Genomic DNA, 18,377 nt, shown 5'->3' on the forward strand with positions numbered 1-18,377 from the left:
TCGTTAAATCCGTTATTCTCATCTTGAGTCATCTAAAAGGTTATTGGTTCCTCCAGTCACTATGTGGGAGGTCATTTGGTGGGGAAGGAACTTGTTAAGCTCTTGTTATTCCCGTCTGCCGCATGCACCTCATTCCTTTTCATTCATGTTGTAAGTGAAAGGTGTTGTGAACATAAAGTTCTTTGATTTGCCAGCTTTGGCCTAGAGCAATGGAAAGGACTGTTCGTATAGTTTTTCGAGAAAAAAAGATGCCATTAGACGGAAAAAAAAGCCCTTATCGTGAATGTCCCTCAGTGGATTAATTGTTTGTGATCTTTCTGATGAAGGGAAGACTTTATTTTCTCTTTTCAAGGAAATAAATACTAAGTAAAGGCAAACAACGAGGCGAAAACAGTAGACTTAACTCGAGAAAGGAACATAGCATAAGAACATTTCTTCGGACTAGTTAAATAGTTGAACCCGACTCCTCCACTTGGCAAGCTCCTCTTTGCTCCTAGTAGACTACTAGATATATTGTCTACTTAGCTTTTATGGAAGAGCTAAGTCCAAGAAGGGCTCTCCAAAGATAAATTAGTGATTAATTATTTTTTAATTTAATAAAAAGTAAGCATTTTAAAAATAAATTATTTACATTGGTGTCAAAAAATTTGTAATTTAAAATTCCAATCGATAAAAATAAAAATAAAATTTTGTTACATTTCAAAATTTATAACATTGAGCTGATTGATGAAAAAAAATAACTAAAACACAAATGAAAATAATATAATTTTGTTATTAATAGTAAGTTCTAAAAGTTTTGTGTAACAATCTAATCAAAAGAAAAAAAGAAATGGATGCATAAATGTGTTTATACATGTATATATGTACCATATGCTGAGAAGATTTGTATTATGTTAAGCACAATGTTGAAATATATATATATATATATATATATGCACACACATATAAGATGTAGCTCAAATAATAGGGTTATATGTGTATATATTTATTTATTTGTATAAAAATATCAAAATCACCTTTAGGCGTTAGTTATAGCTATAAATCTAATTTCTTTAAAAGGATTCTCATCTATAAACCAATATCATTAGTTCTGTTGCTTTTCGTAAAAACGAGACAGCATGAATTATATGTAACATATTATATATATACACACACTAAATTTAATATATGTTAACATCTTGTACATATACAAAACTAAAATAATTATATATTTACTTAAAAATTAAAAATATATTTTTTATACACACACAATTAAGAAATATTTGTGTACTTAATTAAAATAAAAAAATATATTTTGAAACCTTAATTTTAATTTAAACCTTTTTAAGAATTTGAGTTAATTATAAGATTAGATCTTATTAATCACTTCAATTAACTTAATTTTTTCTGGTAAATTACAATTAGGTTTGGTTTCCGTTTTTTAAAATATATAAAACAAATAATTCTTTTTTTGAGCTCATCGGAGGCTTCCCCTTGAGGTGAGGAACAAAAAAAAAAAAAAAAAGCTGAGGGAGGGAAGGAGAGAGCTGAGAACCAGGAGGGGGATTGCGTTTTTCTTCTTTGGGGTCTGGACTCTGAAAAAGAGGAGGAGGAGGGGGAACCCGAAAAAACAGAGAGAGAACAAGAACGGGGAAATTTTCCAGGAGAGAAAAATTTAGAATCGGTGGTGAGGAATCCTGCCTTGAGGTATGTTTTTATTTTTCTTTCTTATTAACTTGTTCAATTCTGGGAGATTATTGTGTGGATATTCTGTGGAGAAGACTGACTATGTTGAATGAAATAAATTGATGTACGTGGAAGTAAGTAACTAAACGAATCAGGATTTGATAATCATATGTATTTGTGATGTTCATTTTATGATTGGTTCAATGAAAATGGGGAATTTTTCTTGTTCGCATCAGTAGGGATAGTTTAAGTAGGAATTGAATGGTTAGTATGAATAATTATTAGTTTTCTGTCTGGAGTATGCTTAAGTAGTAGTTGAAATCAAACTTTAGAAATTCATTAACCTAGTCTTTATGTTTGCTTCAGGTACAACCATATTCTGCTATTTTTGATCTACTGCTTTTGGCATACCGTTCCATTATCAGCGTCATTGTAGCTTTTCCTCCTAACATAATGATTTTAGCCTTTCTAATGTTTCTAGATTTAGCTTGGGCATGATGGCTTTAGCTTCTGTGTTTGTAAATTTTGCTTCATGTTTATTTTTAGACATAATAACTGCTGCTTTAAGTTCTTCATATTTTTTATTGTTTATTAGGAGAATATTCCTGCTTGCAAAATATATTTGTATTCTGGGGGTTCAAAGCATTAAAGATAATTTATGAAATGGGTTAAATCATTAAGCTGAATACTGGAAATATGAATAAGAAAAATATAATATAAATGTGAGTGAGAAATAATGATAAGTATATCTGACAAAACGAAACCAGAAAAAAGGAGAATGCATGAATTTTTTTTAGTTATCTTGCCATATCTTAATTTTACTACACTTTCTTTTGGAATACATTTTTCTTGACAAATGAACTCAGCACACCCATTATGATATAAATGTCAAAAAAAAGAAAAAGAAAAAAAAAAGTGAATTCGGCATGTTAATCACACAATTAATAGGAACATCTGACGGTAGGTCCTTATACCTTCCTACTCCATTTTGTCCTGAACTTGAATCTCTAGGTTCCGACCGGTAAATGTTTAGCATCTGATTTGCTTCTAATAGGATCGTTGTCGATTTCAAATATTTTAAAATTTTATCATGTTAGTTTTGTCCTGCGTCACTGATGTGCTGATTTAGATGTTTCATGTTTAGAACACAATAAGGGACAATGATAGAGGGTGTTCGTATCAGGCTGAACCCGTGGCAGCAGGCAGCAGTTGCCCTTGGTTCTGCAGTTGGTGCATTACTAGACCCACGAAGGGCTGATCTTATAGCTGCTCTTGGGGAAACAACTGGAAAACCTGCTTTTGAAAGAGTTCTGGAAAGGATGAAGCAAAGCCCAGAAGGCAGAGTAAGCTTACATTTTTATTCTGTTCTGTTTTGGTTTGTTTTGATGTGTCTTATTTGGTTCTTTTTGTGTATATTTATTGTTTGTTAGATTGTCAATGGAAAGGAAATGATTGATTTAATAAAATGTTAGTTTCTATGTGTAGACATTTTTTTAAATTGTGCTTAGCTACAATCAGAATATTGTTGTTCCTCAAAAGAAAAAGCAGTTGGAATATTGGGACCAGTAATGTTGATGTTGAGCTAAAGAGAGTTTAGACAATTTTGTTTCATCAGCTATTGCAGTGGTGCCATGCTTGACAGGTTAAACCTAGATAACCTCCTGATTCTTAGATATTGAACCTACATTTGGGTTTTAAGGTTTGACAAATTGTTGGCTAGTAGGGTCTGATGGATTCTTGGCTAGAAAATTAAATAGGTGTTACACTTGGGATGCCTTAAGTAGCACACTCAAGGTGAGGTTTTGATTAAAGCACATAATCATCATTGTATCACAGAATCATAAAACATAACTCTAGCAAATTCCTTCATCATTGTTGTTCTTTTGAAGTAATCAAGCTAAGTTCATCATATTTATTAGAACAAGTAAATTCTAATAGGAGATTTAGAAGATTTTGGAGATGAATTGAATTCTTATATTTAAAAGAAGACTGCTATAAATAAATTAAAAATGTTAAATTAAGTCTAAAATCTGCAGCTTAGGTGGTGGACCATCAATCTTAAGACGCCTAAATGAGCACGCATGTTAAAAATGCACTTTTTTGGGGCATTTAGTCTCTTTTCCAGTCAATGAATTAACTGTGTAAGTGGTCTAATAGGTTATATAGTTGTTTCTCCTCTAAAATCCTTTTTCCTTTTGCATATTAAAACAGTAAACAACCTTGAAGTTGTACTTTGAATAGCTTCTTCAAAAGTTTTCTATGTTATGAATCTTGTTCAACCCTGTGTACACGAAATTGCAAAGTCTAATGGTAGGAAGATGATAAATAGTAACATATTTGAAAATTTTCTGTTGTTTGCTCTATATTTTAGTTTTCTTTGAATGCAATAAAATGTATAAATTTCTACTTAAAAAATATTTTCTTTGAATGCTGTAACAGAGCGCCAGAATTCTACTTTGAATTGCTTATTCCAGAACTTTCAATGATATCAACCCTGTTAATACTTGTGGAAGTAAAATGCAAGTCTAGCAAGATGATAAAGAGCGCCATATTTAAAGCTTTTGGTTTTTCTTTCAAACTCATTTCTTTACCTATAACAGTGGAGAACTTTATAAGCTTTCTATGCCATGAATCCTCTTGTAAATCTCAACTGTGTTTAGCTAGACTGTTATAATAATAATAATAATAATAATTGTTTTAATAAGAATGATCTTGCAAGATGATAAATAGGAACTGTTGTTGAAATGTGGATATATCAAAGAATTGGAACACTAGATTTCCATTTGTACCTGGAAAATGGAGGAAAGTAAAGCAAAATGCAAAATTATTTGTCAAGGTAGTTCAAAAAATTGGTTTCTTCAAAAAAAGAAAGGTAGTTTAAAAGATTGGGGTGCCAATCATCTCAAGCTTGCTAAACTAGGGAAGTAAATATAAAGGGAAGATAGCTTTAGATATGAAGGATTTAAAATGTTGAGGAGTAGATATACCTTTGAGCAAAGGATTAAGAAGAAAAAGTTTCATATCACTTTTGTACTATCTTGTTTTAGATATGCAACTGACCTGCCGCCTTTCTCTTAGGAAGATAAATGTTACCTTTTCATTATATGTACAAAGGACGTTTTTTCTCTCAATTATAGTTGCTACTTAGAAATCCGTATATCATTTTTTACTTAGCTGATTCAATACTATTATTTACCTGGCTTCTCTGACTGCAGTCTTATGATATTTGGTATTGGCAAATTTCTTTTTAACAGGTAGTCCTCTTGGAGAAACCTCGTGTTATATCTTCAGAAGTGGGGCATGCGTGGGATATGCCAGCCAACACTTTTGGTGCTGCTTATGCAAGATTCATGGGATCAAGGAATTTCTCCCCAGATGACCGCCCACCAGTCCGGTTTATGGACACAGATGAACTTGCATATGTAGCAATGCGTGCTCGAGAGGTACATGATTTCTGGCATACCCTGTTTGGTCTTCCCACCAACTTGATTGGAGAGTCTGCTCTTAAAGTGATTGAGTTTGAGCAAATGCATTTGCCTATGGCCCTGCTTTCTGTTTTTGGGGGCACGGCAAGATTTAACGAGAAGCAAAGGACTTTATTCTTCAAGCATTATTTCCCATGGGCTATCCGGGCTGGCATGCAATGCACAGATCTCATGTGCGTGTATTATGAGAAACACTTTCACGAGGATTTGGAGGAGGTTCGAAGAAAATGGGGGATAGTACCTGCTCCAGCAGCTCTCAAATAAATTGGTGTAACTGGTGGGGAAATGCCTTGTTGGTTAGATACTGTAAGTCATGCACAAGAAGTTGTGTTTATAATCTGAAATTTGTTTGAACACCTCAAGCAATGAATAAATTACCTGGAAGAAATTATTCAGTCTTCCTTGTATCCAATCTAATCTGAGATATCCATATGAGCTTGATGATTTGTTCTATAGCAAAATCATTGTAGATCTGTCTTTATTCATGCATCATTGCTGGAAGTGATGCACCAGGTTTCTCTTTTCTGGTTCACAATGATAGAATTATTTATTTCTCACAGCGGATTTTGAGTAACCTCAATATTAAATAGTAGTTAGTTAATTAAACATCAAAGCTGAAATTAAAATTTTTAAAGAATTATGGTGCAAAATTAAATCTGAAAAAATATTACTGAAATAAATTTATCAATTTAACTGGATCTATGATGTTTGACTATGGTAATCCTAGCAATACTTATTTATGGTTGTTTATCCATGATCACTGAATACAATTATCTACAATTTTGTTATTGGTAATAGATAATTATATTCATCAATCATAAATAGCGAACATAACAATTATGATACTCATTATAATAATAGATCATTGAAAAATAATCGATTATTGTTTATTGAATGCTAATGCTAATTAACATGGTCAAATGTAGATCACTATGTGAACAATGTCATTGATAGAGTCCACATAATTGAGCAAATATTGCTCTAAATCAAAACTTCATGTAAGAACAAACTTAAGATGATCGTTTTAAAATCCTCAAAAATGGAAAGCCAAACCTCTCTCCTCAAAAGGGCGTAGGGTCATTAACATTCATCAGATTAACATATCACTCATAACCCAGAAATCACAGTAAACGATAACCATGCGGCAAAGAACAAAATCTTTACCACATCTGACCTTATTAAAAGACATTGATGCATCTAAAGTTCAGTTTTGATTGAACCAAACCACCGCAACAGTTACATATTACAATCATACCATCCAGCAAGTTCCTGTTTCTTCATGTAAAGGATGAGAATATTTCTTCATCCAAGTAACAAATGCCACAAAAATCAACAAACACCTTCATCCAAGATACAAATGCCTCCAAAAATCAACAAACACCCCATTGTGAAAAAAATATAATGTTTCAGTTACTGCCACCACCAAAGAGGTAACCCAGAGAAGATCCACCACCCGGTGCAGCATGGACTTTTGTTGAAGGCCGATCCTGTAAATATTGAAAGAAATTTATTAATCACAATCCAGTATAGATATAAAGAAGGTAGTTAAATAGTCATCACAAAGTTATTTTGGCTAAAAGGACTATCCTACAGTAGTCTATCAACCTTATTAGGGGTTTAGATTCTTTAAAGTCCTAGCTCGCTGGTATTTTTAAGCATATACCATTGACATGGAGCTAAGAATGAAATCATTAAACACAATTCCTAGAGCTGCAACTGAAGTAGCTTAGATTCCCACAAGAGGTTAACAGAAGTCTGAAATATCGCGACTATATGTTGCCCTGCTCCGGAAATTATTTAGGTATGACAACTTCAACAATGACTCCTGTTCATTCACCTCAAGAGAATAGATGATGGTTTACAACAAATTTTCATCTTTGTCAGTAGTTGGAGAACAATTTGGAATAGTGAAGAAGAATGCATTAGCCAATGCAACTTAATTGTTCAGGTTTAATTGCAAAACACGCATATACTCCACTTGGGGAAAAAAATATATGAACTGTTAATGTCCTAATTATTAAACTGCATGAGCAACTGATATCAATAACCAGCAGCAGAAGAAATTTAGCAAGACTGTCATGAAATCTTACCGTAATGAAGTTACCAGTGTTCTGGCCATCAGCTCTCGTATAATTGTTTGAAGAACTGCTATTTATACCAGCAGGAATCTGCTTGCTAATATCTACTGATTCAGGAGCAGGTTTGGAGGGAGGGACATTTCTTAAAGTCTGCCCTTCATTTGGTGCAGCTTGGGCATCCTTGGTGATTGCCTTGGGAGCCTCCCCACTGCCAAAAAGATATCCCAAGGAACTCTGACCCCCACCACTGCTTACCCCCCGATTCATGCTCTCTGACTTGTTACTAGGAAACTTTAAACCCTGCCTGGATGCAGGAAGGAATCAGTAAGAATCAAGCAGTAAATCAAAACATCAATATTTTCTTCTAACATTTAGTGTTCTTATAAGTGTTTATCAAAATGACCATGTAAATTGGGTATCTCAGAAAGATCCATACCCTTGGTTATCCCATCCTGATCCCACATTGCGATCCCTCATTGAAGCAAAATTATGGCTATGTTTCAAGCACAATTTAAAATTCATGTGAAATTCATTTGTAAATAGACTTATTTTATCTAAGAGAAATACAAGTTCTATTTAAGGATGACAAAAATAAGCTCGTATAGATTTCTATATAGATTGGAAGGATTTATTTCAAAAGAAAAATATATATTGGAAGGATTCATTCCAGATACCATCAAATTTGAAAATTTCTTTTTCCAATTTCTGTAGCATTCAATATGAGTTCAATTTGCTTTAAAAAATTTGAAGTAAGATTTTAAACATCTTGCAGTTGAAATGAATATTGATTTCTAAATAAATTCCAAGTAAGTTTTGGATATGTTCCAAACATAGCCAATATATATCATGCGTATGACTACTTAAGCTAAAACATAGCTAACATATTCTCCACTTTATTTTCCATTTTCGTGGCAACCTCACTTCACATATCTATGCTAAAACTATTTTACGTTCTGAATCGCATAAACCAAATGCAACAGCCTTTTAGAACAATGCAGAACTAGAGCGAGCAGAGCACTTTCTAAACTGCTTACAGAATTATGCAAATTGAAAAATAGAAAAAAAATAAAGAAGAAAAAAGAGAGGATGGAAAACACTGGCTCCTCCAGTGGATGTGAACAAAAAGAAAAAGAAAAAAAGGCCACAAACAAGAAAGAAAAAGGAAAAAGAAAAACAAAGCCAGCTTTCTTGTAACCATACTTTGCCACTGCACTCAACTTTTAAAGATATCAACCACAATTAGATATCACATGAAGGAAAATCCAGAAAAGCATCTCATCTCAGTCCAGAACCTCAGGAATCATGTCTTTGATTATACAACAGAAACAACAGCATCAAGCTGCTAACAAATTGTCACACCCAGGGAGACACAAGGTGAAAAACTCCTCAAAACAATGTATAAAATTAAAATCTTAAGGAGTTGTCACTGATCCTATTAGAAATGGGCTCAGATGCAAAAACTTAATTACTGGTCTGAATCTAAGATTCGAGATAAAAAATGATACAAGACAGGAAGGTGGAGGGGCACCAGTCTGTGGTGTAGTCTAGTTAGCCAAGTTTTTAGTTAGCATGCATTATTTGTTCCTTAATCCATGAGATGTGTGTGTGAATGTGATATTAGCCTAGAAATTAACAATTACAAAATTCGGAAACTACAAGAGGAATTAGGGGTCAAATTTCAAACTACATGAGGAATTAGAGTGTAAACCAAGAACATGTAAAGATTGATGTAGGGTATGCAAACTAGTTATCCCAATCAGTAAATAGAGACGAGAAATAAATAAATAAGGTTAATAATATTTTTTATTAGTCCAAATAAAAGCAGCCAATTGCATATGGGATATAGGTGCCAAACAGTAAGAAAAAAGAGAGTAAATAGCCAAGAAAGAAGCTACTAATTTAGGATAAAAAGTTCAAACAGTAAACAAAGCATATGAAAAAAAGAGGTCATGCTTAATTAATTCCCTTTCTTAGTCCAAATGCAAACAATTGATGCAAAAAAAAAAAAAAAAGAAGCAAGCAGAGTAGTGTTTGTCCCTTTTAAACCTAACTTGCAGCAGTTGTTAGATCAAAACCATGCTAAAATGAAGAGACAACAACAGCAGTAAACCTGAAGCTGTTTCTAAATATTTAGTAAAAGAAAAATCCATGAAGAACATCATCACGGTGAATAATTTATCTACATTTCACATTAAAGATAATTGATCTTTAAATAGCAAGCAATCTATTCAAAGCACGTACACCGTCATATCAATGAATCTAGTGGCATTCTTTTATTGAACAGGAAATCCTTCACGAATATATGACATTAGAAGGAAACTTGAGAATTTATTAGCACGATAGGGAAACAGAGAAGAACACAGCCATTCATTTATAAAATGAAAAACCACAGTAAAAATGTTGATTTAAGGTACAACTTACATAAAATATAAACTGAATTTCTTCATCTCAAATAGAAAATCACGTGAACCACAAGCATTACAATCAAACGATTTCTACTAAAACAACTCTGAAAACGAAATTTGAGAGCAGAAGAAATATACTTAGACAACTGCAACTTTTATCCGGGCTCCTTCTCTCCTTCTTGCGCCGGTTTTTCCAGAAACTTTCTCCCTCTCTCTCTTTTCTATCGATCTTCCCAAAATCTTTGCTTCCCTGCGCCTCAAGCCTCCCCCTGTTCTCCGTCCCTCCAAAACCTCTTCAAAAAATCCCCCTCGTCCGCTGGCTTCTCTCTTTTTTCCACAATTTCTGGCCTCCCTCCTTTTTTATAGCCTCGGGAAGATGCTGGAGTTTCGAGTGCTAACCTCCTCATTTGCCAATTTTGTTATATTTTCTTTCTCTCGTACTCCCTCTTTTTTTTCCTTTTTTTTTTGAACTCACATGGTAATAATATAATAATAACAATAAATTTAAACTTAAATTTTTTAAAAATCTAAAAATAAAAAAAAAATATTAAAAAAATAGTGCGAAAGAGACTTTCAATTGAAAAAAAAAAAAAAATTACATCCGGATAAAATAAAAATAAAAAGTAAAAAAGATAATTTTTTAATTTCGTGTTATATTTTATGACCATGAACAAAGCCATGTAGAGAAAATGTTTATCTCACGTAATTATTTATTTAATAAGTTTTAATTTTTATCCCCATAAGTTTAAAATGGAAATTGAATGAGTTTATATTTGCATAAAAATATTAACTAATTAAAAAAAATATTATTTTATGAAAAATAAATATAAACTACATACGAATAATGAAAATCTTTTTTATTTACATATAAAAAATAAATTATTAGAATTTAATCTTGCAAAAAAATTCACCGATTCTGCCATTATATTTGTTGAAAACCATTTAATCTTGGAAAAGAGAGATAAAAGAATTTCTTCACCACAAAATTTCGGTCAATTATACTCTGAATATTCTTGTGGCTTCTGCCTGTGAAATCTTTTTAACACTTTCAGAATAATAAAAAAAAGAAAACTATTTTATTTATAAGCTTAAGCAATGGCATTATACTAAAAATCCATGACAATAACAAGCCTTCAATTTAAACTTGGATACGGTGCCATGTCCTCAGGTTATATAATTGATTGAAAGAATTCAGATACTAACATTAATTGATATATTAACAGATGCCAAGAGGACTTGCAATTTTCTGATTGTTACATCTGATGGGAATATATCAAAAATGTAAATTTCTATACCCAAATTACACCTTAGTTTGTCTACCCAATAGGTAAACAAGATGCGGCGTCACCTGCTATACCCAAAAAAAATCAAAACCTCAAACAGAAAATAAAGGCTCTCTTCCCATGCACTCCTCTGGAAGTCTTTCTTATCATGTGCAGCATTTCCTACATAACATGTGCATTTCTTAAAATAAGCAGTATGGACTTCGAACCTGTTAGATTCAAGACTGATTCCATTTGATCAGATGCCAGACAGTAAAACTCAGTTCTATGTACAAAATCAAAATTGCTCCACTCATCATAGTAAAAATGAATCGTGTGTTTCCTATCAACCTCAGATGCCAATTGGAACTGCAAACTAAAACTTTCTTCTCCTTTGCTCGTATTATGTGCTGCATGAATTGCTGACCTGAATTAAATACCACCAACTGCTAGATGATTTCACCAGAAATAATCGGTCAGAAAATTCAAAAGCAGTGATAGACAAGAAATCACTTGAGAAGAGATCAAAGAGGACATGCAAAAAGACAAGGAAAGAAAAGAACACAGTGGAGTTACCAGTTGTTTATGACAAAATCATATAATTCAAGTCTGCATAGTATAATAATGAGAGGCGAGCTCCGTCAACCACAAATAATCAATTCTAGTTACATTGCGTACATATTTATGACTAGTTTGGACAAGCTCATTGAAAATTATGCAATCTGGTCTTGCACGGAATAAAACAGAAGAAGGGTGAATCTGCACCACCTGACCACTTGCCAAAGCCCTGATTAAATAAATACGAGAGTTCTTGTTAGGAGGAAACATAGGCCTTGAATAATAGTAATAAAATAAATTATTCCAATGAGATTTGAAATGAGATGTAATAAGGTCACAGATAAATTTAGAACATAAAGAACAACAGCAACAATAAATGTTCCCCAAGGGACCAACCAAATTTCTGTCAAGAGCCAAGCCAACAAAAATACTTTACCTGTATGTTCCTTCAGGCTGTCTAAGAGCTGCATTAAGGAAAAATGAAGCAGCAAGACATTTCCGGAACTCAAGTGTGTCATCCCCACAAGAAGAAATACAAAAGCCCATTTGTTCAACATGTCCTCGAATTTGACTGCAAAAAAACAAGTAACAAAATTGAAGGATGCATGGTTCTAGCCTCTACAACTTGAAATAATGAACAGATAGAAAAATTCGATCCACATGATCTTTTCAAATTGTGAAACACTTGGGTTCAATGACCAATTAAACTTTTATTTTTGTGTAAAAGGGTAATTAAAAATCACTTTGAGAGCCCCTAAACCAGATCTCAAGTTCAAATTCAACGTGAAATAATTGAGCAGGGAGATCAATTGCTCCAAGAACTTTTTTTTGGCAAATAAATCCAAAAGTTAAGTTGATAGAAAAAGGCTCGACTTACAATTTATATTATGTACTAACACAAACCACAAATGTCTGAGATGGAATATATGAATGCATTTAAAAAAGTTAGAAGAGCAATAACAACCAACCTTAGAAAATATGAATGCATTTACAAAATTAGAAGAGCAATAACAGCTAACCTGAGTATGTCACGGGCATGCCTCAGAGAACGACTGTTGATAAAATTTTCCTTGCACCATTTCCTTAGAATTTTATCATCCTTAGTTTTATTAAGTTCCATTTTTCTCTTCTCCAGTAAATCATTAGATGCTCGATATACATTGATCAAAGTGAGATGATCTCCCTCTGGACTTGCAAAACATGTCATTGCAGTTCTTGCCTGCCAAACAAGGGGGAAACAGAGTAATACTTATTAAAAGGATTACTGGACAAAAGAACAGTTAGAGGTAGAATAATGAAAAATATAAATGATAAGGAGCTTTAACAACCTCTATATGCACAAACCGAAAACAAGCAATCGGGCAAGAACAATACTAAAAGTTCAAGAAATTGTTTATGTAGCCAAAACAAATTGAAGTACAGAACCAAGCCTTCTACTAATAATAAAATCATTAGCCTAAAGAGCGAAATAGCCATTTTAGTTTTTGAATTATTTATCATGTTACAATTTCTTTGTATGTGTTATATTACAATTATAGTTAATATTTGGTTCTAAGACAACATTATTCTTAGTTCAAGAACTTATTTGACAATGCCCTAAACATCAAGATACCTATAGGAGAATATCTGATTTCTCACTTACACTGGGACAATTCTTGACCTTTCTGTCATTTTGTCTATCCTAATATCTTATATAGAACAAATCAGCTTTTATAAGGCATTAAAAGGACTCACAACCACTTTAACATCCGAAATTTACATTCAAGAGAAATAAATAGGAACAAAGTCTGGAGTAGCAATCATATGCATATACCTCTTCAGACTTCTCACGAGGAGAATAAAAAATAGATTCCACTGAGAGCATTGCAACAGTAATCAGCATTTCTTGCAAGCAGTTGAACTGATTAGCTAAGATTAGAGCTTTTGAATATATAGGATCTAGAGGGAATCGAGCCATTTGACGCCCAACTGGGTCAGATAGTTTACAATCATCAGTCAAAGCACCTAGCAAGAACAGTTGCTCCATTGATTTGACAATAGATGCCCTGTTCAAATGGAATACATAATAGATGAGTAAGTTGGGAAGACTTGGAGGCACCATAAGGATAAAGACATAGCAAGAAAGACAAAGAATGAGGCAAAGAAAACATAGAACAACATATAATTCAGGAAAACACTGAAAATGTAGCAGCGCAGAAAAACTTATGTTTCTAAGCTAAAGTAGTCATACGATGCTTATCTTTTTTTAACCATTATATTTATCTCTTATTTGACCAGTGATTAATCATGTAAAACAGTAATAAATATCGAGAAAATATGAAAAAAGAAAATATAGCCTAAGCACAACAAAACCTCAAAGCCCCTCTTCACCTTGATGGTTTTTCCATGAAGTCAAACCCAAGGATATCATCAATACCAAGGGCCTTAAGCTGTAAAATCACATTTGAGAGGTTACATCGCTTTATCTCTGGTTTTGTCGAATCCTCGAGTTTCTCAAATTCGATCTCTGGATAGAGACGGAAGCACTTGCCAGGCCCTTCACGCCCTGCTCTTCCACTGCAGAGAAATTGTAGGTCATTCTAAACTGTTTTCCATAAAAACAATTATAAACACCAGTGGATTGCCAACCGGGTGTTGAATGATGCTATTATCAAGTTATATAATATTTAACATGATGATGAATTGCAAAGTGCATCTTCCAATTGCAAAATAGAAGCATACATATAATTTGAAACAGGAAACAAAAATGATCTTCAACTTAAGCATCCAACTTTCTGCATTTAAAAAATGCAAAAGAAAGAGTTCAAACATAAGCAAATGCAAAAAAAAAATAATCTCAAATGAAGTATCAATAGTAGGCTGCATTGCGATCGTATCAGCCAGTGTGAATGTTTCTCAGTGCCTCAAACCCCTTAACCTGGCAGAAAGCCTGGATAAGATTAAAGTATTCTAAGAGGAACTGGAACTTGCACAGCTTCTCCCAAACCATTCATTACATTTAAAAGATATTAAATCTTGAATGTTTAACTAATCATCAAGTTATTGAAACAATGAAGTGATCCAACATGCCCACCTTCTTTGAAGAGCCTGTGCTTTTGAGGTAGGAACAATAATCAACGATTCCATTCCTTTGACTGGATCATAGGAGCGTGCCTTTACAAACCCAGGATCAATAACATACTTGATTCCAGGTATTGTGACCGATGTCTCAGCAATATTTGTTGCCAATATAACCTAGAAAGAATAATGCATACAAATGTAGGGTTTACGCCAGAATTGACCATAAGTGGGTGAGGGTAAAGCAGACAATTGCAGAATAATCAAGAATTTTACATCCCAAGCCCAAAAGTAGGCAAGTTATATGTCGCACATGTATGAGAAAACTCATAAACACTAAAGGCTTTAAGCAATTATCACATCAAGCCAATAAAGGAAATACTTCAATGTTAAATAACTAATAAATCATCCAAATAGAAACTTAAAGACTAAATTCTTGAAATGAAAATTAATCTCTGCATCCAAAATAAAGTCCTTAAGTTTTAAATTAATTTGAGTTCTTTATTTTCCCACTTTTACTTTAAGCTGTGCACATCGTGTGGGTGATCCCACAACACTAAAACCATACTATATTTCTGTGATAAAACCTAAAACCATATTTAACCTCTATAGTGTATGTCCAAAGATAATCTATATTGGGACTCAAAAGAAACATAGCTCTGAAACCAATTTTACCTTATTGACATAGTTAGATTATAGTTAGAAACCTTCGAATGAATTATAAATACCCAATTAAGGATTGTTAGTTAAGGACTAGTCCACTTGATCCAGATTCCAAGGTTCTATCAAATATATCAGCTTTAGAACACAGCTTTTGCATTTAGCTTTCAATATGATTTCTTTCTCCAATTCCATTCCTTCAGTTAACACTTGTAAACATAACCTGGATACATGCTTCCTAAATATGACACTGGCAATACACCATTTTGTGAGTCAAATTTCCACAAGGAACAGCGGTTTTTTTTTTTTTTTGGTTTCTTGGTTTCATCTTGCAGCATAAAAAGGAAAGAAAGACAGCAATAGACTAAATACAATAAAATATCAGAAAAATCAATAAGCTACCTTACGGAAACCAGCTGGAGCAGGCATGAAAACTCGCATTTGCTGTTCAGATGGAAGAGAAGAAAAAATGGGAACAGTTAACAGCTTCTGGTAACCTTCAGGGAACTGTTGAAGTCGTTCTTTAATAAATCTTTCAACAGCTTCAATCTCTTCTTGACCAGTGAGAAACACAAGGATATCACCAGGGCCCTCCTCCAAATGAATCTAACAAGTTGTTATGACAAAAGAAGGAAGACTTGATCAGAGAGTTAGTTTGTGAGTTTAGGACTGATCATTAAGAATCAAGTGTTCAAGTACTTCTGCAGTAAACCTAATTCAGGTTACACTAAGGAGGCACTAAGGAGGTGGCGTAAACCAATTAAATATGAAATGACGTCCAAGAACATTCAAGCTGCAATCCAACAGAATAGTTCTCGAAAATTGAAGAAATTGATAGCGTAAAGCTTCCAGGACAAAACATTTAAATAATGCAAACCAAACACGTGTTAAAAGAAAATGTCACCCACGGACATAGACTAATGCCAAAAAAATCTTTAGAAAAAAATTTCCAACATGACAATTCACCTAACCTCACTCCAGACAACACACTAATAAAGAAAAGCTTTATTAAAGAGAAACTAAAGAACAGAAAAGTAGAAACCTGAAATATGGTAACTAATGCTGCATCCAAATAGTCTTCTTCAGCATAAAGAGTATAAAATATATCTACAGGAAACTGCCTCCCTTGAATATGAACAGCTTTTGCACCACCAAAATAACCAGAAAAAACTCGCGCATCCAAACTAGCAGACATGACAATTAACTTCAAAGGAGGGAATTTTCTGCCTTGGCATTGTTTGAAAATACTGATGCATTTATCGCTGTCTTCTTTGCTCAAAAGAATGCCATTGCTTGCCTTCTTATTATCAAGATTAGCCTGTTTGCTTAAGGACTTTGACCTTGCATTCTGAACCTTTTTTAGCAACCCCAGTAGCACATCAGTGTGGACAGTTCTTTCATGAGCTTCATCAACAATAATGACCGAGTACCTAGAGAGATATGGATCCAATAATGCTTCCCTGTAAATCTAGCGAGACTTGAATCAGCTAACCTTACAAAAGGTCAATAACAAATTTCCAAATCATGGACATGCAAAACCATATTACCATATGAAAATTTTTATAATTTGAATCTTCTCCACCATCTTTACTGGTATAACTGAACTAAGCATGGTAATGTTTCAATCAGAAATTACATCATAAAATTAGCCTACCATTACCACATATGGCATATTTAACGATCAAGTACTAGCTTCATCAACATGAAAACAACTGCAATTTATTATGCACGATGTGTCCGCATAATAGAAGGAGACACAAAACCAACAAGTAACAAATTCACTTTTGCACAGCCTTTAACATAAAGGTACCATCGAAAAGAAAACTGCAAAGCATCTGAAGTAAAAAAGTCAACGCAGTATAAATTATACAAGCATAAAATGCACAATTTAATTCTTTTACCTCAACAGTAATCCATCTGTCATGTACTTGATCCTTGTTGAGGCAGAAGTTTTGTCATCAAACCTAATTGAATATCCGACCTTCTGACCCAGCTCCGTACCACATTCCTCGGCTACTCTTTTCGCCACAGTGACAGCTGCAACACGTCTTGGTTGTGTTATCCCCACAATCTTTCCATCAAGACAGAACCCGGCATTAAAAAGAAATTGGGGCAATTCTGCACAGAAAAAATTCAATTAATTAGAAGTTTTACTAACTTCACAAGAAACATATAATTATATATATAAGTAAAACTACAACTTACGTGTTGTTTTTCCACTTCCAGTTTCACCAACAATAATCAAAGTATCGTTTTTCCTAACCTCTTCAACAAGCCGCTTCTCAACTAATAAAACAAGATACCGCCAAAATAAGCATTGTTGTTGAACATTATAAAATCAGCAGAAGAAGCCAATTTAAATTTGCACCTGAAGCAATAGGAAGCGATTTTCTCTGTTGTAAAATCTTTTGCCTCCTGCAATTGCAATCGAATCAAAATAATAAATGTCATAGAATAAAATTTTTTTGAGGTTTTATTCATAATAGAAGTTGAAATTTTAAATTTATCAACATTGTCCAAAGACAAAAAATCAGAGGGAAGGAAAACCGGAAATAAGTAAAATACTGAAGAACTGACCTGGCAAAATATTCATTGGAAGGCTTAGCATTAGGTTTGTGACTTTGCTCGAAGCTCTTTCGCCCTGTTTGCGCCATCGAAGGCATATCCAAATGCACTTTGAGAAACTGTTTACTTTTTCCTTAAACCCTTCCAAACAGCAAGAGAGGGCAAGTACTAGGTCCTTAAACCGTTCAGATCTCGTCGCCGATCTCCCCTACAGCTTAAAAAACCTCTCTTACTGCGCGAAGCTCACGTCTGTCAGTTGTCCTCTCTCTCTCTCTCTCTCTCTGTCGGTCCCTATGACACCTATCTTTTTTTTTTTCTCTCTCCTCCTAGTTTTCGGTTTAGGAATAGAAAGATGCATGAAAACGGTGTCGTTTTGGAATTCAGAAGATAATAAGGCTAGGCCGGGTCTCTAGTGGTGCAAAATGGGCCGTGTAAAAACTGCGCTTGGGTTGAAACACTGGGTTCAATTTAAAATTTGGGCCAAGTAAATAAAGGATGGGATTTTAAAAAGGTAAATCGTAGGGCTCTTTTTCTTCTCTCTTTTTTCATTTTTCATTTTTTTTTCTTCTTTTATTTTTAAAAAATATATTAAAAGAAAGTAAACAGAAATAATACATTATCAATTGGTTGAAAAATTAAACA

General features: G+C 33.5%; 3 protein-coding genes across 5 annotated transcripts; 1 reads left to right on the forward strand and 2 right to left on the reverse strand.

Moving 5' to 3' along the window:
• The first annotated feature begins 1,452 nt into the window (after positions 1-1,452).
• Positions 1,453-5,567, forward strand: LOC110824275 (coenzyme Q biosynthesis Coq4 family protein / ubiquinone biosynthesis Coq4 family protein). 2 transcript variants are annotated; one of them, XM_022054858.2, is made up of 3 exons: positions 1,453-1,686; positions 2,795-3,008; positions 4,920-5,567. In XM_022054858.2, exons 2-3 carry the CDS (start codon positions 2,826-2,828, stop codon positions 5,412-5,414), a joined length of 678 nt encoding a protein of 225 aa, XP_021910550.1. In that variant the 5' UTR covers positions 1,453-1,686; positions 2,795-2,825; the 3' UTR covers positions 5,415-5,567. The 2 variants fall into 2 exon arrangements, with proteins under 2 accessions (XP_021910550.1, XP_021910549.1); XM_022054857.2 differs by having other exon boundaries at positions 1,454-1,686; positions 2,810-3,008.
• A 775-nt stretch (positions 5,568-6,342) lies between these two features.
• On the reverse strand, positions 6,343-10,051 carry SPR1 (spiral1). Of its 2 annotated transcripts, none has more exons than XM_022054679.2 (3): positions 9,772-10,051; positions 7,241-7,528; positions 6,343-6,637 (listed from the first exon to the last, which is right to left on the reverse strand). In XM_022054679.2, exons 2-3 carry the CDS (start codon positions 7,493-7,495, stop codon positions 6,557-6,559), a joined length of 336 nt encoding a protein of 111 aa, XP_021910371.1. In that variant the 5' UTR covers positions 7,496-7,528; positions 9,772-10,051; the 3' UTR covers positions 6,343-6,556. The 2 variants fall into 2 exon arrangements, with proteins under 2 accessions (XP_021910371.1, XP_021910370.1); XM_022054678.2 differs by having other exon boundaries at positions 7,241-7,532; positions 9,772-10,048.
• A 763-nt stretch (positions 10,052-10,814) lies between these two features.
• LOC110824118 (RNA helicase family protein) lies at positions 10,815-18,052 on the reverse strand. Its single transcript, XM_022054658.2, has 12 exons — positions 17,748-18,052; positions 17,539-17,585; positions 17,376-17,456; positions 17,072-17,288; positions 16,213-16,630; positions 15,573-15,776; positions 14,527-14,687; positions 13,824-14,009; positions 13,267-13,498; positions 12,473-12,672; positions 11,890-12,024; positions 10,815-11,682 (listed from the first exon to the last, which is right to left on the reverse strand). The coding sequence occupies exons 1-12, from the start codon at positions 17,831-17,833 to the stop codon at positions 11,499-11,501; spliced, it is 2,151 nt and encodes a 716-aa protein (XP_021910350.1). The 5' UTR covers positions 17,834-18,052; the 3' UTR covers positions 10,815-11,498.
• Between the last annotated feature and the right edge of the window lie 325 nt (positions 18,053-18,377).

The sequence above is a fragment of the Carica papaya genome, chromosome 2, assembly GCF_054855325.1.
Source record: "Carica papaya isolate Zhongbai chromosome 2, ASM5485532v1, whole genome shotgun sequence".
NCBI classification, from domain to species: Eukaryota; Viridiplantae; Streptophyta; class Magnoliopsida; order Brassicales; family Caricaceae; genus Carica; species Carica papaya.

Coding starts and splice junctions, on each gene's coding strand:
- LOC110824275 (XM_022054858.2), top strand. CDS start 2,826: ATGATAGAGGGTGTTCGTATCAGGCTGAACCCGTGGCAGCAGGCAGCA. Junction 3,009..4,919: donor AGCAAAGCCCAGAAGGCAGA/GTAAGCTTACAT, acceptor TCTTTTTAACAG/GTAGTCCTCTTGGAGAAACC.
- SPR1 (XM_022054679.2), bottom strand. CDS start 7,495: ATGAATCGGGGGGTAAGCAGTGGTGGGGGTCAGAGTTCCTTGGGATAT. Junction 6,638..7,240: donor ACACTGGTAACTTCATTACG/GTAAGATTTCAT, acceptor CAATATTTACAG/GATCGGCCTTCAACAAAAGT.
- LOC110824118 (XM_022054658.2), bottom strand. CDS start 17,833: ATGCCTTCGATGGCGCAAACAGGGCGAAAGAGCTTCGAGCAAAGTCAC. Junction 17,289..17,375: donor TGGAAGTGGAAAAACAACAC/GTAAGTTGTAGT, acceptor TTTTCTGTGCAG/AATTGCCCCAATTTCTTTTT. Junction 15,777..16,212: donor CATTAGTTACCATATTTCAG/GTTTCTACTTTT, acceptor ACAACTTGTTAG/ATTCATTTGGAGGAGGGCCC.